This window comes from Empidonax traillii, unplaced genomic scaffold (genome assembly GCF_003031625.1).
Source record: "Empidonax traillii isolate 1590-97213 ecotype Southwest subspecies unplaced genomic scaffold, ASM303162v1 scaffold99:size1466351, whole genome shotgun sequence".
Taxonomy (NCBI): Eukaryota; Metazoa; Chordata; class Aves; order Passeriformes; family Tyrannidae; genus Empidonax; species Empidonax traillii.
Window position 1 is genome coordinate 52,074 of NW_020955292.1, and position 26,778 is coordinate 78,851.

A 26,778-nucleotide genomic window follows, 5' to 3' on the forward strand; every position below is an offset into this window, starting at 1 on the left:
CACTTTTTTAAGACTATCAGCTATGTGCACTAATCATGAACTAATCTACTAGAAGTGGGTTAGTTATTTTTGGGCCTTATTTCTCATGCTGCTCCACAAGTTAAACAAGAAATCAATCTTCTCTCCCAGGTGCTTGTAAGCAATTGTTTGTAGGTGAGTTGCTTCTATTTCTACACCATTTACTCATGCAGGATCCAGCAACAGGACTGTACCTTCACTTATATGACCCACCCCTCCTCTCAGCACTGGTGTCTGAGTAAGCCAAGCAAATTCTCAAGTGACCCAAACTGAACCAGAGAGAAATCAAAGATCACATTCACTGATTTTACCAAGCCACCACCACAACCTCACACGGGCCTGTAACTCAGAGTATTGAGTACGAGTTACACAAACGAAAAAAACAGCAGCCCTTGGTGAGTGTCATTACAACCAACAGACATAAATCACCTTTTTCAAAACATGCCCTTTAAAAACTCCAGCCCAGTGGTGGTGTCAAGGCAGAGCCCTGTACCTGTTTGGTGACCAGCAGGCCGTAGGCGTGCTGGATGGCCGTGCGCTTGTGCAGCAGCAGGGACTTGAATTTCCTCTTCTCGATGTCATTGAAAGTGTCAAACACCACAGCGAGAAGCTGAGAGGGAAGACGGGAGAGAAAGTCATGATTTGATCCTTATACTCTGCAGCTAACTAGGCCAGGGCTTCCCAAACAGGCAGGAATATCCGAGAGGCATCGCCTGCAGCAGGAATTCACTAAGCGCTGGCTGAGGCAAAACGGAGCCAGTGAGGTCTCGCTGGCATAAAGGATCCCACAAAGGGATCCTCAGGCTCACTGCACACACACTCATCCACTTTTTGGAGGAGGTCCAGGTGTTTCTGGCCTCTCACCACTTGCTAGTGGGTTTTAACAGCTAAGGCTACACCACACAGGTGCCAGCAGAAAACAGGATCAGGTTTGTTAAAGCGTTCCTGGAGAGCAGGTTTTGAGAGCTGCTCTCTGCACTCACCCTGCCATGGGAGGGAGCTCTGGCTAATGACTGTCAAAGCTAACCCTCCATCTAGGACACAAGCAGTGAAATCCAAGCCCACCACAAGCATAAAGTCCCTCTCCTTGGGTTGCAGAACTCCTCAACTCCTTTGGCAAACGCTTTTCCACCGCTCACATCCTCCCCTGGACAGCCACGCTCTCACGCTGCAGGGATCAACACTCGAGTCCTGCCACACTGAGTAATTCCATCCCCTTCAAACTGATTTACAAAGTATTCCAGGTGAGCCCAGATAATAAAATGCCATTTTATGATAAATAATTAAGACAGAGAAGGACAATAAATTTCATGCAAGTGAGTATGTCACTCCAAGCACGATATTAATGTGAGAGAAGTTGAAAGATGCTCGTATCATTTGGTTTTCTGTGATTTAGTTCAATTCCTCGTGGTTAAACTTTAAAAGAGTCCTGTCTGCAGCAAAGCTGCCATTTCTACAGGTATTCTGCCAAAGGGCCTGAGATTATTATAGAGTACTTTTGGGAGTGGGGAAGACTCTGCTGGGCAATGAGCTCCGAAATCAGGCAGAGAGACGTCAAGAGCTTCACTGGGGACTCACCAAGTTCATGATGAAGTACAGTTCAATGGAGAGATACACGATGAAGAAGACACAGGACCAGGGGTTCCGGGCATAGGACGGCATCATCACATCAGGGAAACTGCATCCCAAAGGGCACAAATTTAAGCACCAAATAGCTCATGTTACACTACTTCCCACTACACAGGCAAGAGGCACAGGACACAGGGGGTGTGTGTAAACTCATATCCAAAGATCTGCACGTTTCTGCAAAACATCGCTCATGACACAGAACTCTGTGCCCAGCAATGGGCAGCAAGAACATGGGGGCACGATGAAAGAAATAAATAAGGAAAGCACTCTGAAATTCAAATTCCTCTCACATCCCAAATACCAAACGGGATTTGTCACGTGGCTAAGGGTTGTGCTTTGATACTTAACAACAGCAGCAATACAGCCTCGGTGTAAGTGTTACAACCTCAGACTTATTCCATCCTCTGCTAATTTCCTAATCATGAGAGGTCCCCCTGACAGCAGACCTATATTTACCCACTGTTTTTACCCAAATTTCCTAGCAGATAAGTGAACTGAAGCAGAGGAATAGGAAGTTACTTCTCCACAGCCAACTGTTGGCTGACAAAGGAGCACAAATAGAAACTTTCCCTTCTTGGACCAAGGCCTAATAAAGCTGTTTCCCCCCTTATTGCCCTCACAGTGATGAAGCAGTCTGAGTCCTTAGAGATAACTCTTCAGCTGAGGTCACAGTGTCCTAAAGCAAAATGAAATACCAGTTCTTCCCATGCAGGCTGTCGCTGGAAATCTCTGACATAAGAGGAGAGGGGTCACACATTTGGAGACAGAGCATTTCTGCAGATAAACTCTTGGCTCTGCTAGACTCCTTTGGGACAAAAGGAAAGACTGAGCTAGAAGAGCGTGAACTTACTTTGAAGTGGTCAAAAGCACGAAGAGATTCACGAGGCTGTTCTCTAAAGTATTGAAGTACTGAAAGAAAAAGCTCCCATGACAAAACGCAAGCAGAATTTCCTGGGGACATTTCGCTCACAAAACAACCAACCCACCCACTCCCACTTCCACAGCTCCCTGATGCCTTCCCTAGGGAAAGGTACTTCCTCATTGGTCCTTTTTAAAGTTCCTTGACAAAGACTAAGGGTAAACCAAAAGCTTATCTACGCTTTTTGGTGGTAGTTACTCCCAGCAAGCCACAGCCTGGGCAGCAGCAGGAACTTGTGGCTGCTGGACTCCGACCGCCACAGCGGAAGCAGACACCTCCTCCCCTGGGGACAGTGGCAGGTGGCTCTTTTGACTGAATTAAGACATCAACAACAAGGAACAACTCTCTGTGAATGTCCCCTCTGGGACATCCTGCCTTTGAGGCAGTTCCCTGCACGGTCTTCCTTCCCAGCAGGGGGTAAAGCTGGGTGACACTGCCAGCAGCCTCAGACCGGCCGGCGTCCGGTCTCCCAGGGATCACATGGAATAAACTATGTCTGCACTGCAATGTTTGAGTCTTAGGCATGTCAAATGAGACTCGAGCTGCAGCTGAAAGCGTCAAGATACTCACCGGGTCGGAGTGGTTAGGAGAAAACAAATAAAAACCTAGAGAAGCAGCAGAGAAGGTAGAGGAGGAGAGACGGGGAAAGAACAAACAAAAATAAAAGTCTGTTTAATGTCAAGCAGCAAAGCAGTTCCCAAAGAGAAGGTCACACACTAACAGTGAGTCCTCCCTGATACCATGAAGATGGGAGTATCTGGAAGGCCTTCTCCATAGAGATTTGCCAACAGATGTCACTGAGCCTTTCAGAAAACAAATTTTGGTTTAGACTGTACCAGGTACACCACAGACATTTGCATTTGTGGGGATGTGAACTAAACTAACGAGACTGAGGAATAGGGGATGGAAGCAGAACTTGGAAACACAGACTGTGCTCTGGAAGAGGTCAGAATCTTCCAGATTGCCTCAAAATCAAATACCCAGCTCCCAGATGTCTTTGATCTTTTAATTCTGCCTTCCAGATGACTGTGGATGAAATGGGATAAATGGAAGATCCTGGAAGGACTCTGAGTATGATCAGCTTTATATTCATCCAAGCTGTTTGTGTTGCTTTTGGACAACAACTGGTTAAGAGCATCACTTCACCTTCCATAAATACAACTTACCTAGAATAGCAAAAATCACCATGAAGAAAAGCAGGAGGAGAAGAATGTCAATAAATGGTGGGAGGGACTGGAAGATCTGTCGCAGATTTCTGAAAAAAAAAGAAAACATTAATAAATTAAAACTTGCACGTTTACTCCTCCAGGTTGACAGGGGGAAAAAAAACCCAACCACCACCACCACCACATCACACTTGAGAGCTTTCTTCCCACTCCCTCCAAGAATTAAAAGTAGAAGGCTTGCTAAATTAAGATGGTTTCCAAGCTACCCATCTGTCCTTTGCAGTCAGCTCTCAGGTACTGCAAACAATACTAATGTCACGCTGTCAACTCTCCTTCTCCAGACTAACTCTGATTCATTGTGCAGCTCATAGGCAAATCAAGGAGCAGAGGCAATGCAGCCACACTCGTGTGTTGGGCTCTCTGAGGTGGTTTATACACGTGAGGACAGCACCGTGTGCTGTGAGCACATCCACACGAGCTACAACCAAAATATCTCCAGGATCTGAAATGCCCATGAAAGACACCGGTTTTCCCGGGATGCCTGCATGATCTGAGTGCTTTTCCTCCAGCCCAGCCCCAGGCACGACAGCAGAACAGCCAGCCAGATGAGCATCACCTTCTGACCGCCCCACAGTAGCGACAGTCCACGAGGAAGATGCAGCGCAGGGCCCTCGTGATGCGGACGTGCGAGGTCTGGCGCACCAACACCACGATGGCCTCTATGAACTGCACAAACAGCACGCAGGTCTGCAAGAGAGGGGTGTGATGAGAGGCACAGTTGCGGTCTCCTTTTGGGAAAGGCAGAGCTCTCGCTGGCCACCTGTTTATTTGGACGCTTTAAGGGATGGGAGGTGTCCCTGAGAGCTGAGAGATCTCACATGAATCATCTGGCAGCTGGGACACGTGGCTACGTCAGCTCCGCTGCAGTGCAGGCCAACATTTAATCTGGTTCTTTGGATGCTGGAGGAGGAAACACTGACAACGTACCTTTACCATAGTCCTTTTGTGCCTGATAAAGGTTTGGAAGCCCAGCCACCTCATCTTCATGGAGAGTTCAAAGACGACCACGATTAATGCAAACAGCTCCAGGGTTGCATGGACCTGTCACAGCACAGGTTTGATTGCAAACAGCAGCACAGCACAGGCCACATTTCTGCTCCTCCTTTTTCAAGAAGCACAACAGTCTGAGCACAGCACACAGGAAAACCCAAGGCCACTCTTTTAAAGCTAAGCACAGCACTGGTTTTCAAAATTTCTGTATTTGCTGCTTTGGGTTTTCATTAAAGCCTGTGCAATTTTCCTCTAATCAGGCCAGAATTTCCTGACATCCTTGTCCCTTTTGGACTTGAGCAACACATCAAAAAAACTTACTGATACATTTGAAACACGAAGGCAAGACACCAGTGACTTGAGCAGAAACACATTTAAAACAGATTGGGACTGTAATTTTTTTAGTGAAATGCAGGAACGGAGGCAGGGACAATTTACACAGAGGAGGGTTTTCCCTTGAACTAGACATTCTGGACAACCACAGAGAGAGGGTCCTGATCAAGCTCTGGATCACAATGCTGCTCTGTGCAGTGCTGAAGGGCCCCTCCTCTGTTGGAAGATGCAAAACCCACCATAAAGAAAACAACAGGATTTTCTTGCAACCTCAGTTTTAGTCACAGCTCAAAACCCAAACTGAGTTGTACAGTCCCAACTCATTTTGAGGACCCCAGGGTTATCAAGGCTGGTTTACACCTCTGGCATGATCCTAAGGTGCCAGAACAGCTCCAAAAGCAGCAGTAGATTCTCTCACGAACAACAGCAGCTCTTAGCACCGTGCCTGACGGTGGGACCTCATGAAGTGGATGTGGATTCACAAAGGTACTCACTAGTTTGGGTATTATCCCTTCTCTCAACCTGCACTTGGGTGAAGCTTGGACGGAACACTTCAAGTCACTCACACACTCACTAAAAGGAGTCCTCACAACACTGGGAGGAGAGGACAGGACAAGGTTTGGCAACCTGTCCCAGGCTGAGATCTGTTTGTGTTCTAGGCTGGGGTAACGGCACCAACCCTGGCAGTGACTTTAACACCACCCCAAAGCACCCAGATTCATGAGTTATCTCAAGAAAAAAGAAAAACCACACACTTCTGTTACAAAATTTAAGAACTGCACAACTTGATAATACAAAATATGTGTCACTTTCACTGTGGTCTGTGCACATGAGATGGAAAAAGGAAGCTTTGCTGGCTCTCCTATCTGCTGACAACCCACTTACACAGAACAAGCCAGGTGGGTTTATTCCTCTTACCGCCTCCTTCTTCCTCTCTGTTTGACCTTCTTTTTCCTCTTACCCACACTGCAGACCAAGCAGACTCCTTCATTTTGCCCCAAAGTACTTACAAAGATGCCCAGACGGAGCATGGGGACCGCTGGAGCCTCGCAGAGGGACAGCAGCAGGAGCAGCAGTGCCGTGCTCAGCTCCATCAGGTAGAAAAGGTGGTTGTGTGCAAAGAGGTAGGCAGCGAGTGCTTTGGCATTTTTGGGGTGAGTGAAGAACTTATCATTATTTTCTCCTTCCTAAGGCAGCAGGAATAAAGAAGAGAACAGCATTAGTGACTCTCAGTGCTGTAACGGAGTTTTCCACAGGAAGAACATGGACTTTTATAAGGATTAGATACGATTCCCAACAGACTATTCCCACTCACAGCCTGCCATTGATCTGTTTATTGAGGAATGTTCCCTTCTGTTCATAAGCATATCTCAGCAATAAAACTTAACTAATATTCACAAACTCCTGCTTCAGACACCCTTGAGCCCTTTGAGAAGCAGGAAGAGAAGCTGGAAGAGTTTTTAACGGCGAGCAAAGAAACTTCAGTCAACATTCCAACATAAACACAGCACTTCATTTACTTGCAACTACTTCCACATATTTACGGACTTATTTGATTAAACTTCTCCAAGACAGAACACAAAAACACCCAGATAAGCTCCGGGGCACCAGGCTGACAGTTGCTCCTCCTTATCTTGGCCCTGCAAAATGTCTGGGAGAAAACACTGAAGCCCACGAAGTGTTTTCTGCTTCAGGAATGTAAGACAGACTCCATGAAAAATTAACAAGCCGCTATGCTGATTTGTCATTCCCTCTTAACTAGAAAGCTTAATTAACATTAAAAGGTCAGATACTCCATCTCAACACTTTGCCTATGACTGATTTTCGAACAGCTACATCATCACTATTTTTACCTCTAGGATGAAACTTAGTTTGGGGAGAATTTAGAGGTTTTTCATGCAGAACCACCCAACAGCTTCTTCTCTTTTTTGAGTCAAGAGTTCTGGCAAGCAAGTCTTTGCCACTCACAGGAAACTTGCTGCCTCTTGAGAACTGTCATAAGAGATCATTTTAGCCCAGCTGGGACACAAGGATGCACAAGAAGTGGTGGATTTTTTTTTTTTAAATTAACATCTTTTGAGGTAAGCAATTACTGTAAGGACAGTCAAACTATTACTATCAAAGCGGAATAACTGTGATTGCAAATGGATAACGGGGTCAGGAAGCTCTCCTTTAGAACTGAAGCATTCTCCAGACTCATTCAGAAGAGAGTTTCAAATGTTTCTCATTTATTCCAGCTCATCTTGTGTTTCAGAACAAACCCTGTTGGGTCAGGGAGCCAGATTGTGAGCGGGGCAGAGCCCAGCAGTGAGTTCCATCAACACCAGCCCCCCCGAAAGAGCCCAGGCTGGGATCAGCAGGGCATTCTCATTCACGCCTGGCAAAACACACTTGCAGAATGAAAAGCAGTCTAAATCCTGCCTCTTGGTAGCCAAGCAATTCCAAACGTGGCTGGACAGCAAAGCCCTCTTATCCAGCTACAACACTTGCCTGCAGCTACTGTTCACATGAACACTCTGCAGGCTCTTTAAGTGATTCTACTTCATTTCAAGGACGGTGTCATCGTGGCCATTGGTCAAGGCAGCAGCAAGAATCATCTGCATCTGAAGGGCCAGGCCTGCTGGGTCCATTACCATCAGAGCTGCAGCAGCTCAATGACCCTTTGCAGAGCTGCTCCAATAATCAGGAGTTTAAACAAAAGCCCAGGAGGGGCTGGAGCCACCATTCCATTGTCAGGGCTGCTCCAGCATACCGTGAAGCTCAAGTATTGCCAAGGTCCACGCTACACAGTTTTAAAATACGTGGGAAGTGAGATTTCTTAGTCCTGTGGGGTCGGAACAGGGAGAAACAAATGGTTTCTGTCACCTTGCAGTGCCTTAAACAAAAAACTAAACTGGGTCCAGCACCTCAAGCTGCCACGCAGAGCTTTGAAGGGGAACGAGGAGAAGGAAGAGGGATGGACAGTAAGAGGGAACCAGCAACCATTTCAGACTGGACAGCGCTGGGAGAAGTTCAGTTTTGGTGGCTAATTCATTACACCAGACTGTACAGTGATCTGAAAAACAGGATCCCTTTGCTGAAGTAAGGATGGTATTTCCTGTACTGGGGTGTGTTTGGTTTTTGTCTTTTTTCTTTTTATACACAGTAAATTTCCCTGCTGGGCCGATCCTAATCCCAGCACGCTTTCTTCCTGTAGCAACCAAGACCTCTACCTTCTCTCGTGCCTTACATGACCTGCAGGACTTGACTGACACTAAACAAACATGCCAGGGCCACCCACCCAACCCGTGGCCAAGGCAGGATCAGGACCTGCACTTCCAGAACGTGAGAGCACCGACCATTCACTGCAGGGATGAACTGACAACCTATGACCAGCTACAAAAATCTCCATGGCAAGGTGGCAGAACTGCACATGTGCTGAATCCCTCAGCCACTACACTCCTTGACACTAGGAGAGATGGAGAGGATGGGTTGCCTTCAAATGACTCCCCTATCTGGAGGCACCTCCAGCATCACCCCACTCTTCAAGCAGAATCCCTTGCAAAGCACCAATTTTTTAACCTCAAAATGGAAGCTCTTTGCTCCTTACAGCCAAGAACCACCACAGCTCCTGAAGGGCATTTTCCCCACAGTCCAGTCCAGCAGGGCTCACCTGGAGGTAGATGGCTGCCTCTTGGTAGTTCATTTCCCAGTTGTGCCGGGCAGCGCTTTGCTGAGCGCAGCAGTCCCCCGCCGCAGGGCTGGAGGCATCATGGACAACGTCATAGCTGCCTCCATCTGCATCAGGACACAGGGAGAAACGTGGATTCACAATTAGGCCAGCTGGGATTGATCAGGAGGCACTGGGATCAGGGACAGGCATCAGGACAGGGCAGAGTACCCAGGAAACCGGCAGCTCGTACACTGACAAATTGATTCTTCCCAGGTAGGAGCTTTTAAGAGACACTCAAACTCGGCACTTCAGCACAGGGGTGCTCCCAGAAGATCATCAAAGGAGACAGCATCCTATTTAATACAGTAAGCAGGTCTCCTGGCTCAGGAGATCTGTGCTGTCATGCTTGAAGCCTGCTATCAGCACTCATAAACTACAACCAGGCAGGTAACAGCTCCCAGTCTCTGAGGATGTCCAACCCACAAAATAAATGAAGGCTTGCTGAAGGAACACTGCCTTTGCACGTCTCATGATAGGAGAGGAGAGCATGGAGTACAGGATGGAGTACAGGACTGTCACTGCCAAGGCAAACCAGGGTGAGTATAGAAGCTGTCAGTACTTTTAGCAGAAAGCCTCATTTCTCACAGCACTTGAGAGCCACTAAATAATGCATCCTCACAACACTCGTAGATGCTGATAAGTACCAACATCCCTCTGATGCAAACACACAGCAAGATTAATTTTCTGTTCACATTCCACAGATTAATTCTGAAACTTCTACGTTTCCTTCTCACCGGCAAAGCACCATAAAGCAATGCTTTACTGAACATTTTAACCAGATTTTATAACTGAAGATTTCATTTAAAAAAATACAATTCAATTGCAAAAAGCAACTCCCAAGCAGAGCTGCACATACATAGTGCCATTCCCATGGGAGAGTTACACGGGGCACATATATAAACTCCAAAACAATTGTAATTTTTTCCATTCTACAGCCCCAGCACTATTAAGACACACGACAAGGATGCCAGAAGACAACCATTGTGCAAAAAGGGAATGACACTTGGCTGCTTCTTCTGGGACCTGGGTTTTTATTTTGGATGGTTGACAAAAAATACCAAGCAGTGAGACCTATTTAGGGCTATGCATAAAACCTGAGGTGGAGCTGACCACATGCTCTCCAGAGTTTCAGTCATTTCCCACATCACATGGTTGTTCTTGCTCTCGGTAGAGACTTCCCTCCTCCACTGCCTCATGTTCCCAAAGTGGGTACATGTAAAATTGATCTTGCCAGCACAGAAGTGCTGATTTCCCCCTTTTTAAGAGCACAGGAGCTGTGGTGTGGCAGTTTGTTCTCTCTGTGTTAGAAGTTGTTAGCTGAGAGTGGGCAAAAATTACCATGAGGTTCTTTTCCTCTCTCATGACAGCCTGCTGAAGATTTGCTGTGACAAAATAATCCTCGCTGAATTACTGATTCAGTCTTTCTAGAACACCCTTTGAGTGGAGGAAGAGTCCATGCCAAAAACTCTGCATCCACCGAGAGAAATGGCACCATGTGCTTCTGGCAGAAAGGCAGAGTGGGAAGAAATCAGAATCCCTTCACCAGTGCAGAGACACAGCTGCCTCTTCCACCCTCAAATCAATTTAAGATAGCATTTCTCTGGGATTTGTGAAGACTTTCCAGATTGAACACTCAGATTGCTGAAAATCCTGTAGCATGAAGCCTGTTTCTCTTCCCTGCTTCCCCCACACCCTTAAAATACCACTCAAAATCTGGACAAATGTTTGAATGAGGCCGATTCCTCCCCCACACCCCTTGATTTAGCACAGTTCTCGAAAAAAAACTGAATGATGGAGTTTTTATTTATCCACAGAACTGGAATGGCAGTCATCTGGTTTGTCTGCTTTTTAACTAAAAGATGACAGCAATATGCAAAAATCAGAAGGGTTATATTAAGAGCTCTTAAAAGTTCTTAAATGTTAGTATTTACAAAGCTTTTGTTGTGGATGTGTTTCACAGACTCCCTCCCACTGCAGCCTCAGAGCAAAACCTTTTCACATTTAATGCTTAACAGAGTTACAGAAGGGGCACACCTTCACCAGAGCCTGGACTTTACATTACAGCACACACAAAATTTAAGAACATCAAAACACGCTGTGGCCGAATCAGCAAAGGTCTGTAGCCTTAACCTAAAACACCAACACCATGTGCCCTGCCAAAAGGTGCCCAAACTACCTTTAACTCTGAAATGGTTCCTCTGCAAAAATCAACCTCTCTGAGAAGGATCAACACTGGGAAAAGACACACCACGGCAAAAACCCAGGACCAGGACCCCTCTCTGTGCTTCCCACTGAGGACTCACAGCTGAAACAGAAGAGATGCCCCAGTGACACCAAGGTTGTAAATACAAAACAACACTCGAGAGATGCAAATCAGAAACAAAAAATAACTCCAGGAATCAAGATGTTTTCCTCCTGTCTAAACCAGGCATCATTTTTTTTCCAGGCACAGACAGGAGAAAACGTTCTGGTGAAGTGTTCCAGTGGGGAGCTGCATTTTGTAGACCAGCTCCTTCCCCATCAGGTACCAGAAGGTTGATCTACCATCCCTGAGGCAACAGCATCATCTGGGTAATAAATAATAATAAAAATAATAATAAATTTGAAGAGCAAGCCTCTGACTGTTTGCTTGGCAGCCCTCCAGCCAGCTAATTTCCTCAGCTGCTCCCATGATAACAATGACACAGACTAATGCAACCTCCGCTCCGCTCGTGCTGCAGAACATCCCCGACGGCGTTTACCATCAGTATGGAGCTCAATGAGATAGGAGGATCTCTCCACAGGGCTCCCGGAATCCTCCAAGTAGATGGCAGGCAGCTCTCTCCACTGCATGGCAGCCGCTCGTGCTCGCAGCCGGGGAGAGGGAGAGACGAGGCAGATCCGAAGTTGCTCCCTCCCTCCCTTCCCTTCCCTCCCCTCCGAAAGGCGATCCTCGGTTTCGCAGCTTCCTCAAGGGAAAGCTACGCACAAAAGCTTCTCCTCTGCTCGCTGCAGAACTGAACGTTTTCTCCCCTCCCCTCTGAGGAAGGTGGCTCAGACCTCAGGGAAATCGTTTCCCTCTCGCTGTCTGAGCAGCGGGGTGTTCCCGAGGGCAAGTTTTTGGAGGGTTTAGCTGCGGGACAAAGAGCTTTTAGGCACGAGCGTGGCGGCAAAGCAAAGCTTCAATAAAGACGGTGCCGTCTTTATTTTTTTGGCATTTAGCAGAACTTGCTCACCAGCTAACGGGGAAGGAGTGAAAGTGCTGAGTAGTCGCAGCAAGGAATCTCCAGCACACAAAAAGAAAACAGATATTTGTGAACTTCGCAGTACAAGGGGCACGACAAAGGAAAGGAACTGAGCTGTTCACAGATTGCAAAAAACTTCCTTCCACACTCGTGTAACTTATCCCAGGCGTTCCCTGAAAAGAAGGGGGGGGGTAGAAAAGAAGGGAGGAAAAAAAAAAGGAAAAGCAAAACCAGCTGGCTGCGTACACAAGGCATCCGGAACGAGACTGCCGGGACTCCAGCATTTCCATTCAGTGCAGCAGAGCATGCTCCTGTGTAAATAGTTTCCATATGTCATCATTACAATAAAAAACAAAAAACAAGAAAGAAAGAGAAGGAGCATAAACTTTCCAGAGCCCAAACCTCTCCCTCTGCAAAACAAATTCCCTGCTTAGAGGAAAGAAAAACCCTCCATGGGCTGAGAGCAAACAAATTCCTCATTCGGAGGAGCTCACGGCCATGGGGGACCTCGAGGGCAGAGCTGAGAGGGGAATAAGGGACAGAAAACATCCAGAGGAACCAAGGATAAATTACACCTCCCAGCCAGCTATTATATGTCAAACTGAAGTCACTCCAGAATTTCATGGGGTTTGGTGTCTGCACTTGTTTAAGTAAATAACAATTTAAAAAATTATCCAACGAACCAGTAACCTCCTAAAAATTCAAAGAGTTATAAACCAACTCTACAGGGTAGCTCTTACATTTGCCTCGGAGCTCCCCCAGTCTGGCTCTCATTAGCCTGTTTGCCAGATGTTCTGCTTTCTAGATAGCACACACTTTTTATGGCCTTACACTGCAACAGACTGAGATTCCCTAATTAGCTCCTCGACTGACTCCAAAGAATTTACTGGACTTACCGGGGCTTTCTCCTAAAAGGCTGAAAAATAATGCTATTTCAGATAATGTTGTTTTAGCAATCACACCTGTGACGACAGAACGCTGCAATCTGTGTGAAGGCAGGGCAAGTGACTTAAATCAGCAAAAATATGCTTCCAGCTAAACCTGTCATTCATATTGTTTACACATCATGTGTGGAGTCCATGTAAGATGCAAGGTGTGAGTTACTCTAACGAGTTTCATGGGTAACATTTCTCTCCGTAGGTAGAAAAAGAAATGCCAAGGACACACAACTTCGGAGATGGGACACATCTTCCACTCAAGTGGCCTTGCAAGGTCCCTGTGAGTGGATTCACCAAACAGTGAGAGAGAAAAGCAAGGAAAGCGTTACCTCCCACAGTTGGGAAAGCTCAGGCTGTCCAGGGCATGTGCTCCAGGCAGCTCCAGTCACTGTGTTGGACAGCTGGTTATCTGCTTGGGCTCCACAGAACACCAGCTACCAGCCACAAAGAGAGGAAGGACAGGGAAAGAGAAGGCCTAATTGTCAGTTAACCATCAGATTTATTTTTAATTAAGTATATTCTAGCACCAACTTTGCCCTTTCTTTTCCTCTTGCAACATTGTAGGAACTGCTGTCTTGCACTTACACACTGTCTTGCACTTCTGGACAGAGCCATGAAGCCTGTTAGGGAATACCTTGCCAGCTAAGGTTTTCCACAAGAGTAGTGTATTTTTCTGTCTTTTCCAGGAGCACAGGCTGTCCAAGGCACATGTGACTTCCTGGAAGTGAGCAAATCCTTTACAAGTTTACTGGAAGAGCCATGCAACCTGACCAGCGCGAGGATCCTGCTGGTAGGTGCCAGAGCCTCTGGAGTAGGGAGAAGGGCACAAACCATCTGTGATCCATTCAGTCCCAGTCCCTCATCAACATTTGAGGGTGGGGAGGCCCTGGCACAGGTTGCCCAGAGAAGCTGGGGCTGCCCCATCCCTGGAAGTGTCCAAGGCCAGGTTGGACGGAGCAATCTGGTCTAGTGGGAGGTGTTTCTGCCCATGGCAGGGGATGTGGAACAAGATGATCTGTAAGGTCCCTTCTAACTCAAACCATTTTATAACTCCATAGCTGTGGCACCATTCAACTGGAGCCATTTCTTTTCAGGCTGTGCATTCCTCACTGGCACAGCATCTCTGTTTCTTACACCCTCTAACTTGACTGTATTTGTATTTAATTCCCAAACTCAGTCACAGAGCCCAAGGTTTCAGTTTAATACAAACACAGCCAGGCATCCCACAGTACCGAACGTGAGCCCATGGAAGAAGGTAGATCCCAGCAGGACCAAAGATGCTTTCAGGTTTCCTGGACCTCCTGACCTCACATACAAGACCTGTCCCTGTGCTGGCTGAAGTTTCCAGCTCCCTTAGTGACTCAGCTCCCTGAGGCTGCAATGAGGATGAATAAGGCTGCAGGAGAAGGACAGCACTCATCTGTCAAAGACATCCAGAGGCACTCCTCTCTCTTGGAAAGCCTTCATCAGCCGAACCACATGGAAGACTGACTAGAGAAGATGTAAACACATGAAAAAACATGGAAACAAGGTAGATGCCTCCCCTTCCCCAACACAAGCTGTGCATGCACCTCCAGTCTCAAAGCCAAGATTTTAGTCAAGCATGTGGGAGTTGTCCCAGCACCAGTGGTGGCATTTTCCCTTCCAAGGGCTTACATGCCATGTAGCTTCACCTCTAGAGGATTTATCTTCCCTCCCTGCTCCAACGTGGCTGATAAGAAACTGCTCCTTTCCAAGTGCTGAGGTGTGAACATGTCTTTGTCTCTACAAGGCCAGACTCACCTACCCGGGAGAAAAAAAGCTGGAAGCTGCCTGGAAAGCACAGCTGGTCTGGCACTGGGCCACACATCTCAGAGGTGAGAGAGACAGACAGGGAAATCGCTGCCTTTGCTGCCTGATCGCCAGTTCATCGCTGTGCCAACAGGAGCATCGCAGGGATGATCTTTGCAGCCCAAAATATCCTAGTGCCTGTCCTGTTTCAGGGGATGTTGTGGGAAGGAATTTAAGAGCCCTGGGGAAGTCTGAACAATTTGCTATCAGTTTGTTGCCTAGGAAAAAAAGGGCATCTCCAACAGAGAGCAGCGCCAAGCCCTTCTGTTGCAAGAGAAATAATATACTTTGGAATATTTCAAGGCAGCTTCACCGAGTCGCGCTCTTCCTTGGAGACGAGGGCACAGCAGAAACATATGCAAAGGCCTTGGGGCTCTTTGTCTTACTGTATTCTCACAGCACTCACTTGCTGTGAAGCTCAACAAATAAAGTCACTTCAGCTTCCTATTTAACACAGGAAAGTTTTTTTTTTTTTTTAAAAATATGAACATTGCCACTTCCCCTTAGTGGAACGAGGCGACCGTCCTTGATTCGAGACTCCAGCGAGTTCCTGCGGCACCAACACGAGCTCACTTCATGCTCTCATCACCACACTACAGGGAGCTGAATCCTCGTGAAGGAGGAGCAGATGTCCCTCAGCATGGTAAGTCACATTTTATATATCATTGCCTCTTATCAATCGTGCTGCTGAGCTTCTTTTATCGAAGGCAGCTTAAGGCTGGCGTTGTTTAATTAGAGGCCCACTGTATCCTTGCTAACATCTGCACTGCACACATGTAAAAACCCCCCATTGCACGAGCTAAACACGATGCCAGAAGAGCTAAAGCGTGGTAGGAAATGGTTTTGTCCCAGCAGAAGCCCTGGCTCCAGCCAGCTCTTGCTCTGAGTGGGGCAGAGCCAATTAACCATTTGCTCCACAGCTCGGGAGATGAGCCAAGATGATTCACTCGGACATTCACTTCCTGCACCACCCTGCTGGGGACAAACAGAGCCATTTGTAAGGAAGAATGGAAAAAAAAAAATCAAAAAAAATCAAAGGCTTCTAAGAAAACAGGGATAATTTTACCCATCTACAGCAGCCAAGCTCGGTTGGTTGGAGATCCTCATCTGCTGCCTTGTCTCTCCAGGACACCTGCTCTCCTCTGATCTCATCCCTGAGTCACTCTGGAACTTGGTTGTTTTGTTTTGTTTTTTTTTTTCTCTTTTGAAATATTAAGTGGGAAGTTTTGACCAAGAACTGTTTGATCACAGGACAGTTTTAGCTCCTGAATATGCAGCACCAAGAGGCAGAAGGGTGGATCCCTCCTTTCTGGGATGTCTGGAATCCACAATTAGGTTAACGAGGGACATCAGTGGTTGAAGATGAACTGATGGATGCTTTGTCACCCTCAGAGAGGCCCTGACCACCAGAAGCCTCTCGTGGCTCACTCATACACCAGAACACACAGCTCAGGAGCTGCTACAAGAGTCACCAGTGGAACAGGATCGCTCCTCAATCCACAGAGCTGCATCCTGCAAGGATAACACTCCCTACCCCTCTACCTCTTGCTCCCATGGCCTTCCAGCAGCTCATGCAAACCATCCCCCTGCCTAAGCCCTGTTCCACAAAGCTGCTTTTTGACAGCTGTGGGATTAAATCCTGCACATGAAAGTCCATGAAATAAAGAGAGCTGGAACCAGGCTGGAACTCATTCAGTAAGAGACTGCGTAACACAGGAGTTCCTGCTTCTTAACAGAGCTGCAAAGTCAAAGCCAAAGCATTTTTAATCAGCAAAACTCCCATAAAAGGATTGCAGTAGGTTGCATTAGGAAAATATAATTAAGAATCTCACTTGTATTAAGCCAAATTGCTGCCGGTTTCATATCCTTTAATTCTGATCTTAACAAATGAACCACTGCACCACAAAAAGGAGAAGCCAAAGCCACAACAGAAGGATCACTCTCAACCTTACATTATGCCTCTTTTTAGCATCTAATATGCTCCATAATCTCATCAGTCCGATCATATCACAGCAACAAAGGCTTTACACACACTGAGACAGAATTGTACTCTAACTGGAATGAAATATCTGAGTCATTGAGGGGCTCTGGGAAACAATTAATGAATGGAAAAAACAATTGGAAATAGCGAAGTTTTTGCTGAACTCCACGAAAAATAAAAAAAAAAGACAACTCAGCCTAAGGCTCTGCCTCATGAGAGAGGCCAGACATGAAATACACACACACACACATTTCTAATTCATAACTTTTGAGGCAGTAACGGAAAGGGAAAGAGACAATATCACAATCCCTCAGCTATAGCATTTCTTTAAAGCATCCTGTTACATGAAGGAATTTCCTCTTTTTGTTCCATAAAGGGAAACTTGCTTTTAACACATTAAAGATCTGCTTTGGCATCGGTAACAACATGGTGTCAGCAGTTTAAGAGCACGTTCCTCATTTCAATTCTCCAAAGCAGAGCCTTTGGATTTCCCTGGTGCAGTTTGCAAAGATGTTTGATTAAGCTGCAATCTGGCCTTTTTAACAAAAGCAGTGTGCTGCCAGGTCTGACTGCCAGTTCCAGCCACCAGCAGTTCTCCGGGGAAGTCACAAAGTTAGGAGTGGGAAGCAGAGGGGAAGTGCTTCCCTCATAGGAGAAACCAACATTAATTTGGGCAACAAACCTTCTGTAAGGCCACCCAGTGCTGGAGCAGGACTAGAACAGAGGTGTGTGCCTTACTGATGTTTTTTTCAAGCCAGAAAATGACATGAATTTAAAATCTAAATAACGAACTCTAAGTATCTTACCACGACAGGCTGAGACCAATTAAAGTTACTTGTTGTGGTACAGTGATAATAAGGAGGTAATTGCATTTTGTGGTGTTAGAACACGACTCCACCACACCGGTTCTTTTGAAATACAACACTGCCACATCTCCTCTGCCTTGCTGCTCAGCCAGACAAGAGAAGCTGCCAACTTCAGGGGAAGTAAAGGAATAGGGAAAACCCCGGCCTCTGGTGCTGTGGAACTGTTGTCCATTAATAAAAAAAAGACTTTTGCACACTTGGGGGAAACCACTGCTGGCAGGAACTGGAGGTTATGTGGAACGGCTGGAGAGGAAGGAGGGAGTTAATCCATTAGTTTGACATCTGCAAACCAGCTGCCAGAGGGTTTTCCCTCAACTGCTCCTTGCTTCCAAGTCCTACAGCCCTCACGGAGAACCACAGCCTTAGAAAAAGGACAACTTTGACTTCAAAAGTCTCCCAGCACTGCAGAACCCTCTGTGACTCTTACAAGGTGGTTCCAGACTTTAACACACTGTCTAATACGTGCATTATTCCTTGTCTGAATTTCTCCAGCTGCAGCCAACAGTTACCTTCAAGCCTCTTGGACTTTGGATGAGCTGGAGTCACTGGAAACATGCCAAGCATGAACACATTGATCCCTCTAGAGCCAGCACGGATGGCAACATCACCTACCTACCCTAACCATTATTCCCATTGGAAGGTCCAAGGAATAAACTCTCCATCTCACTGGACAAGTGTCCCCCTGCTCATTTTTCAGCTCAGTTGCTCATGAAACCAGAACCCAGCTGAGTCTCTCTGCTGGCCAAGGCAGCCCCTCTTCCCCTCTGCATGACCCTACAGCTGGTCACATACACATCAAACAAAACCAAACATCTTCCCAAAACACTGTCAGTCTGTAACCTCACAAAATCTGTCAGTTCATGGCTTCAGGTTCATACGATGTCCACTTTTTTCATAAACCCATACATGAAAAACTGCCCTTTAAATCCAGATTTTAGAAGAGCTACTGCTGTTTTCCCATTATTTTGGCTGGCCTGCAATCTCCTGCCTGGTGCTAAATACCTTTTGGGGCTGGAAGAAAGTCCCTATCACAGCCATATCCAGGCTGCCTCAGCTGCAGCCTTCAGGAAGTCATCTGTTGATTTTTAAATGCTGACCTTTAGAATGAGCTGTTTAATCTCTACTTTATTTACAGTGGGAATGGAAGAATAGGCCATATAATGACCAAGTCACCTGGTTTTTCAGCAAATACAGAATACATATGGTATTTCTTGAGCTTCCCTGTAGTGTTCAACCCTGACCTCCTGACAGGCCAATATCACTTAACATGTCTTTATTTTCTCAATTCCTTTAGAGCACCTTTAATCTTGCTGACCACATTTCTCTTTGTGATTTTCTTCCAGTCTCAGTTTCTATTTCTTCATTTGATATATATTTATCTATATATCTTTTGTGTTAGCCAGCCTAGACGTGCCTGTACTGTGACTTTTTGCTGCCTCCCCCACAGCTTTAAAGCTTCCAAATGCATTTTTGTTTTCTATGCACTTGTGCTGTCTCACAGTATATGAATAATTCTCAGTGTTTTGAAGTTTTCCCCTTTGCAAACACCAGAGAGAAGGTCCTGCCACCAGCCTTGTAGTTGAAAAGAAGGGGCTTTGCCTTGGTCACTTCACCCTCCCGCCCCAAATGCCCAAATTCTCCTTAGTAAGTTGTTTGTGAGTATTTATTTCATACAGGTAGGACCACATTCCTCTTCAGCACCAGGAAAAACAACCAAATGGGCAAAAAGCAGCAGCAGTGACTCACCACTACCCAACCCACTGACCAGCTGGCCCTGCTGATTCACATGGTGGGAACTCTGCCTTTACAAGATGGGTTGTGCCACAGCTCTTGGTCCCCTCCAGCCAGGGTGACCGTGACACAGAAAAAACGTGACAAATTGGAAATATTGTACTGGCCAAAACTGTCCTCACCCTTTCCCTCTGGAGCCCACACCCACAGCCAGCGTCCACGAAAGCACGAGCTGTGATGTTCTGGTTATTCCTTAAATGACACAGCCAACTCACCAGTCTGATGTGACCCTGGGGAGTTTTCAGTGCTCCCAGTTCAGGATTGATCACTCAGTCTTAATTCTTCAGGCATTTCTTCATTTGGTTAACGAAGAGCAGGGACATACTTGTGCATTTTAGGGTAAGTGTTAATAGGCCACCTTGTTTTTGTGCCATAAACTTTCCAAAATCCACTAGGGATAGTGAAAGTGTTCTCAGAAAAACAGTTAGAGCTGGAATATAATACAGATGGTCAGACATTCAGAGACACACATGTTATATAGGAAATGCAAGAGTAGCTAAGGTGTCCAGCCCCACAGAATTAGAGGGTTTAACAAGGCTGTGCAGAGAAATCCATCCTAAATTTTATTCCCCACACGAGAAGGAAAAGAAAAGCCTTTTGTTGCAAACAGACACGACCAGATCGTGATTATAAAAGCAGCACTGGATGCTTCAAACCCCCACACTGTGATTCAAATCACAGCAGTCTCCTCTTGTCATCCTCGGGATCTTCCACCAACCCCACAGTGCTGCTGTGCATCAACACCAACACACCTTCCCTGCTTCCCCCTCTCCCAGATGAAGGACAGGTGCGTGAGCTTCCTGCGGAACTGCTCGCTAGGAGCAGATGGATGAAATCCTAAAGCTGCTCCTACAGCTCTCCACAAAGCAAAGTAGCCATGTGAAAACCAGGCATCTCCCCCACATGCAAAAAGCAATTATGCTAAAGACACGGGGAGAGCCCTGCGAGGTCCAGATCAAAAGCCAGAGACGTGGGAGGTGAGAGAAAGACCGATCAAAATCACCGCACTTCTCCCAGCTTAAGGATCAGAAATGGAGCGTTCTGGCTCATAAATTCTACTTCCAGCGAATTCAGGCTTAAATCCCCTGAAGGCAATAAGGAAAAGGCAATCAACAACAACTCTAACCACTTCACAGATGCTCTTGTTTAGTTTATACAGCACTTCTTACAGCATTCAAATGGGTAGAATGGGATTTCAACGCAGGGGGGCTGACGGCAGCAGGCAGGATTCCTCGGTGAAGATACCAAGGGCAAAGGAAGTTCTGAGAAGCATCATGTGGGTTATGATGAGTGAACTCAGCGTGCTCAGCCTTTGCTCATTTTAATCTGCCAGTAAGCAAGCTTGGCTAAACCGAACATCCTGCATCTACGGTGCCTTAAAAATCCACAGGAATCACAGAAATGAGGGGGGAAAAAAACGAACAAACCGATGCGTTCCCTGGGAAGCCATGAAAAAACTAATCACTATTTGTTTCCAACTGTTGTTCCGCTTCCTGAGCCAAATGTTCCCAAGTCAGCTGTGGTGGCTGAGGAGTGACCGGTTAGAGCTGGAAAGTTGTCGATTTAAAACTGCAGCTCGAACACTTTCAGACTCCTTAACATCTTTTATAGTTCCAGGACCACCTGTTCGAAAAGCAGAGCACTCCCATGCCACGCTCTGCCCTTATCCCACCTCTTCCAACAAAAGCAATCAGCTCGGGGAGAAAACACCTAGAAATACCCTGCCCTGTTCTCATCCCAAGAAGATGTGTGCCGGAAAAGAGACACACAAAGGGCACAGGCTGCCCCCCTCAAAGCATTAAGGTCACCACTCCTGTCTCCAGGAAGGCAGTGAGGAGCTTCCTTGCCCCCAGTCTGCAGCATCCTCCCTGATTTACAGTGAGCGTGCAGGCAAGATGATCTCCATCCCCAGTGCTCTGGGAGACGACAAAGGAGAAAGAACCATTTAACTCCCGGATAATGGAACACTAACCCAAGTCTTCTCTACCTTGTAGACGCTGTTACCGGCTCAGATTTGAACAGCATGGGGCATTCAGGATGAAATCACCAGGAATTTTTTTCTTTTGCACTGCGTGAAAGAGTCAACAGTGCAGAGATTCTGTTTGACAGAGCATCCTACTGTGAGACACACAATGTGTGCATTGTGCAAACCGCTCTCCTGCAGAGCTCAGAAAACAAGGGAGGCTTGGGAAAAAAATACCCTCGATAACTGCAGCCCGTGATGCCTCCTGGTACTGCACTGGGCTCGTGGCTCTTCCTCTGTAGGCAGCACGTTCACACAGCCACGCTGAGGATGCGTCCACACAAATGCTTTTGAGTTTTGGACAATGCAGTGCTGTTTCTCCAGAATGAAAGGTACCAGCTCTACCCTCTCAGGCAAAGTATTCAAGCACAGTCCTGCCTCAAAAACCTGAATTCTCAGGACAAGTGAGATTCCAGAGGATGATACGGAGCAGGAACACGTTTTTCACTATTTCTAACACCACAGAGAAAGATACCCAGCATCTCCTTCAAAGCAGCATTTCCCTCCTTCCTCTGTATTTACAGAGCTCATCACCAAGGGAAACGAATTGTACTGAAGAGGAAAACAATAATCTCCTTATGTTTAGGGTGTTCATTTCCCTTTCCAAGATTTTCACCCCTCACTCATCTCCGAGGCAGTTTTGCTTCGCTTTGCTTGCTTAAAACACTCATTATAACTCATCTAGGCCAGGAAAGGATTAGAGAAGCCCTGGCAGAAGCTGCAGAATTCAAGGCTGTTAGGCTGGAGAAATGAGACTTTCAGAGGCATAAACAACAATCCAGCACGAAATTACCACTCGTGCTCTGGGAAAAAAAAAAAAAAATTCCTCTCTCTATAAATTTTAAGCAGGTACATATTAAGAAAACCAAATCATGCACAGCAATGCAAAACAGCACCTCTCCATAAGAAAGGAATGAAGCCTACCTGTCTGTCCACTTCCACACCAGGTGTAATTGGCGCTTTCCAGGTGAGACTCTTGCCCACAGTGACAATAAACTGACTTACCCCAGGTACAGGGAGGAGCTGCTCCAACAGCAGAACCTGATTGCTTCCCGAAATGAGATCCCAGTCCTGTGCTCTGGCCATGCTTCACCTCTGAAGGCAGCAGCAGAAGCGCTGCTGCTGGAACTAATTAAAGGCAAATCGGTAGAACTAGGGGCCATGACGTGAGAAAATATCCTGCACAGCATCCAAGAAAGCCAGCAGATAATCCAAAAGGCTGTTTAAGAGCCTTGCTGTCGGAAATCTTGGGATCTGCCAGGTCCATTGCAAGCAGTTGCTTGTTCCCTCATCCCCTATTTCTTCACATTATTAACTACAGCATTTCATACCCAGTCCAAATAGCCACCTTCAAAATCCTTACTTCCACGCAAGGACCAAAACCTACAGATCCTGAAGGATTTATTAAATCTGCCAGATGGCTGACATTTAAAATGCCTCTTTTCCTCCAAAGGTAGCAAAGCCAGAATGCTTCCCACAGCAATTGAAATGGTTCCTCAAGAAGCACAGCTGCTCAGAGTTTGTGTGGTTGCAGCATTTCCCCAAAGGTCAGGTATTTATTCCCTGTTTCCTCGGCCCATTAGGAATTGTTTTACACCTGGAAATCTCTTTCATCCATGGATGGCACTAAAGGAAGTGGCAGTAGGAAGAAGGCAACAGGGATAGCTGAACAGCAGGGGTTCACTGACTTTTTACAAGGGCCAGGAGTGACAGGACAAGGGGGAATGGCTTCCAACTGCCAGAGGGCAGGGTGAGATGGGGTATTGGGAAGAAATCCTTCCCTGTGAGGGTGGGCAGGCCCTGGCACAGGTTGCCCAGAGAAGCTGTGGCTGCCCCATCCCTGGAAGTGTCCAAGGCCAGGTTGGACAGGGCTTGGAGCCCTGGTGTCCCTGCTCATGGCAGGGGGTTGGAATGAGATGAGCTTTAGGGTCCCTCCCAATCCAAACCATTCTGTGGTTCCCTGGGATGATTCAGATGAGCTGAAGCTGTGGACTGTGTGGACAGATTTATCCTCTCACTGCTGATACAAACATGTTCTGGAACCAGGTCCAACACAGAAGAGATTTATATCACTTCAGGTTGTATTGAATACCAAATACATGAAAATCCAGGTGGCTCACATGCCTCAAAAGAACATTAACTGCCCCTAATCCTGGGCCACTCCCCAAAGCAAGTGTCTACCTGGGGATTAGTAAAGGAATTTTACTTAAAGAAGACGAGTTTGGTGTACACAACATCCATTAATGCTGTAATTAGACTGTTCAGAATAATTACATGGATCTCCACCAGCCAATTACAAAAAGAACAGTTTTGCTGAAAGCCCCTTCACACATTCCATCAGGGAACTGTGCAGACACCAGGCAAGGGCAGAGACACCCCCCCCCCCTCCAGCACTCTGGGAAGCACAGCACACACTACACTGTTCACAGGCACAACAAGCATTCTCTGGGCTTTCCTTACCCAGCACACCTGGGGCACCCCCTCCAAGCTCACCAACAGAGAAATCCCATTTTCTTTACACAACTGGGGCTACCTGCTCCTTCCCAGCAGTGGCAGGCACAGGGGCACGTGTCAACAATCCAGGCTGGCTCTAGCTTTCCTGACATTTCCTGACAACTTCCTCCTCAGGCAGCAAAAAGTGAGATTGCAAAGGCCCACCTGAAACCCCATTCAAAGTTATAACTTCCCATTTTCCAACAATCCTTCTAGAAAACACCTCTCTTGGCTATTGCAGTTGCTCCCCCACCTCCCCAATAATTAATTTTTACCTCAATAGCAGAAGCAGTTGCTTTCTTGTAAAAACCCCGAGTTGAAAGATGACTTCTTCCCCCTGCCATCACCCACTGTGTGGGAAAACAGACAATATCCCATTGTTCCCTCCCCGACACTCAGGGCTGTACTTTCTGCTCTGAACACGCTGAAACTCCACTTGAGCCCACAGCAATCTCCATGCACGAGGCAAAGGAGAATCTTGTATCTGATCTAATACAGGATAAATCAATGTGCACCCATTTATTGCTTATAGTTCCCATCAGCTCAAGGAGAGACACTGTCCTGGAGTTTCAAGGCTATCCACGCTGCCTTTGTAGATGGAAAACAGACACTGCACTCGGAGATATTTTGAGAACTCTGTTTGAACACTTCCCAGGAGTTTGGGCGAGGGATGGGAAATCACTAAACCCTGGCAGGTTCTCGTGGCTCTCAGAGGGCGATTTTGGGAGAGGCCACGCGAGGATCGCGCCTCCCTTTTCGCCTTGCACAGAAACGCAGTTTGGTGTTAGTCATTCACCTCAGGCAGGTGCTGGGAGGTTTAATCAGAGGGAGAACGGGCACTCAGAGATCCTCAGATAAGATGTTCCAGGGAAGGGCAGCGTCACATCCATTAGCCTGGACTCGGTGATGAAAGAGCTGCTCTCTGTCTCCTTCAGCTGCTGGAGCTTGAAAGAAAAATTACCCAGCGCTGAAGTCCTACTCGGTGTAGTCAGAAAACCACCAGCGCCACAGGGACCGCATTTTTCTGGCTGTGGTCTGAATTCCTGTCAACTTTGCAGGATTCTGATCCTTTGTGGTGGCTGCAAGCAGGAGCTCCCTGGAAGCCCCATATCCCAGCACAAGCCAAGCAAGGCAGAGGTTTAACATTCCTCCCCATGCAAGTATTTTCTCCCATTAAGTGCTTAAGAGCTGGATTATTTGGGAGATTAATTTTTGCAGCTGGACATTTTGTCTAAGAATGTAATTTTCCACACAATTTTCTCCTTTAGCTTCCTTTTATTCTAACCCCAAGACATTCACTTACCCAGGAGAGGACTCTTCTGAAAGCTTTGGAAAAGAATCTACTTCTGCACTTCAGTCTTTTCTTTTTACGTCTGCTATTGCTTTTGGAAAACCCTGTTTCTACTTATTTCCACCAGGCAACTTGTCTGCACTTCCAGACAATCAACACCAAGAGTCCAAAGCTACAAATTCATCTATCCAAGGACCCGACTGTAACAAAGCCACACTATGGGTAGGTTTTTTATTTTCTTTTAAAAGCACAACAAGTTCCTCAAATAACACGAGAGCTGATACACAGAACCACACAGGTACACAGCACTTAGGGAGACACTTGTGACAGGAAAATGGATTAAAACTTAGAGAGGTTTGGGGATGCAGCAACACAAAACAAGGGTGAAAATTATGATCAACCACAAACATGTGATTTAACAAAGGGCAGTTACAGCCACTTTGTCTTTCCATTGGTGTCACTTGGAAGAGGATGATGGGTCACTGCAAACACTCCCAGCCTGTTCTGGGGACACACTGAAATAGAAGCTTTGTGTTTAACCTGCCACTGAATCCTCTGGAGTTGATGATGAGGCACAGGAGTCAGTGAGCTGGTCCTCCAAATCCTGGCTGAATGTTCTATTACGAGAGTTTACGCAAAAGGAAGACAAAACCAGAAGGAAACAACCTCCTGACCTTCCCTGTCTCCATGTCCTCATCATCACCCTGGGAGGCCCTCCCTCTCTTAACAAGAACTTCTCACATACTCTTTTTCCCTGGAAAAGACAAGTTTCTGACTAAATACACGACATTACACAGTCCTGTTAATGCCATTTCAGCCCTCAGCAGCAAAAGGGGTGCAGAGCAGAGCAGAGCAGAGACGTTTGATTCCTCACAGCCTCCATGAGACACAACTTCGCCGCATTTCACAGCAGATTTTCCATGCAGGCAAAGAGGAAAAGCTGCACTACACGTCCTGGTTTTTAAACAAGCTTACTTTTGCCAGTGGTGGTGTCACTGTGCTCACTCGCTCATTTAAAGCTTCCCGCTTCTCCGAGATAAACCTGCCTTTCAAGTTGTTGATGCCAGCCTTCCTCCTCTAATCCTCCAGTCCACCCTGACTTCAGAAGGCTCCTTCCCTATCACTTGCAGAGAATAAGCTTCATATTTTTACGCCAAATCCAACTTTAACAGCGATTAAAACAGAGGGCAAAATAAGAGACATTTCATTCGGAGAATCCCAGGAAACGAAGTCTCAGAGACCACACAGCAATCTTTTAAGAAGCACAAAATTGGTCCCTAAACAACTTCCTCGTATTTCCAGGGAAGCAGATTGTGGAGTATTTTTATTTATTAATGCATCCATTCTCACGCCTGTGCTTTAAACACAGTAGTGTTGGCTTTAAGCAAACGTTAAGCCTCACCCAACTTCTTCTTTGAAGGGATGGGAGGCGGGGGGGAAGAAAGAGAGAAGAGTGATTAAAATTAGTCACAAGGAATCCTATAAATACACCAGTGGACGGAGGAAGAATTCTG

General features: G+C 46.6%; 1 protein-coding gene across 4 annotated transcripts in view; it reads right to left on the minus strand.

Moving 5' to 3' along the window:
* The window catches only part of TPCN1 (two pore segment channel 1), a 45,359-nt gene that overhangs the window by 16,543 nt on the left and 2,038 nt on the right, over nt 1-26,778 (minus strand). For 2 of the 4 annotated variants that reach the window (XM_027881906.1, XM_027881903.1), the window contains 9 exons: nt 8,768-8,892; nt 6,126-6,302; nt 4,720-4,833; nt 4,349-4,479; nt 3,733-3,821; nt 3,137-3,171; nt 2,498-2,556; nt 1,597-1,696; nt 512-628 (listed from right to left, as the gene is read on the minus strand). In XM_027881906.1, the coding sequence (XP_027737707.1) occupies nt 512-628; nt 1,597-1,696; nt 2,498-2,556; nt 3,137-3,171; nt 3,733-3,821; nt 4,349-4,479; nt 4,720-4,833; nt 6,126-6,302; nt 8,768-8,892 (947 nt within the window). Of the gene's footprint in view, nt 1-511; nt 629-1,596; nt 1,697-2,497; nt 2,557-3,136; nt 3,172-3,732; nt 3,822-4,348; nt 4,480-4,719; nt 4,834-6,125; nt 6,303-8,767; nt 8,893-11,568; nt 11,693-12,297; nt 12,317-26,778 lie in introns of those variants that run through there. The other 2 variants (XM_027881905.1, XM_027881904.1) reach the window with 2 other exon arrangements.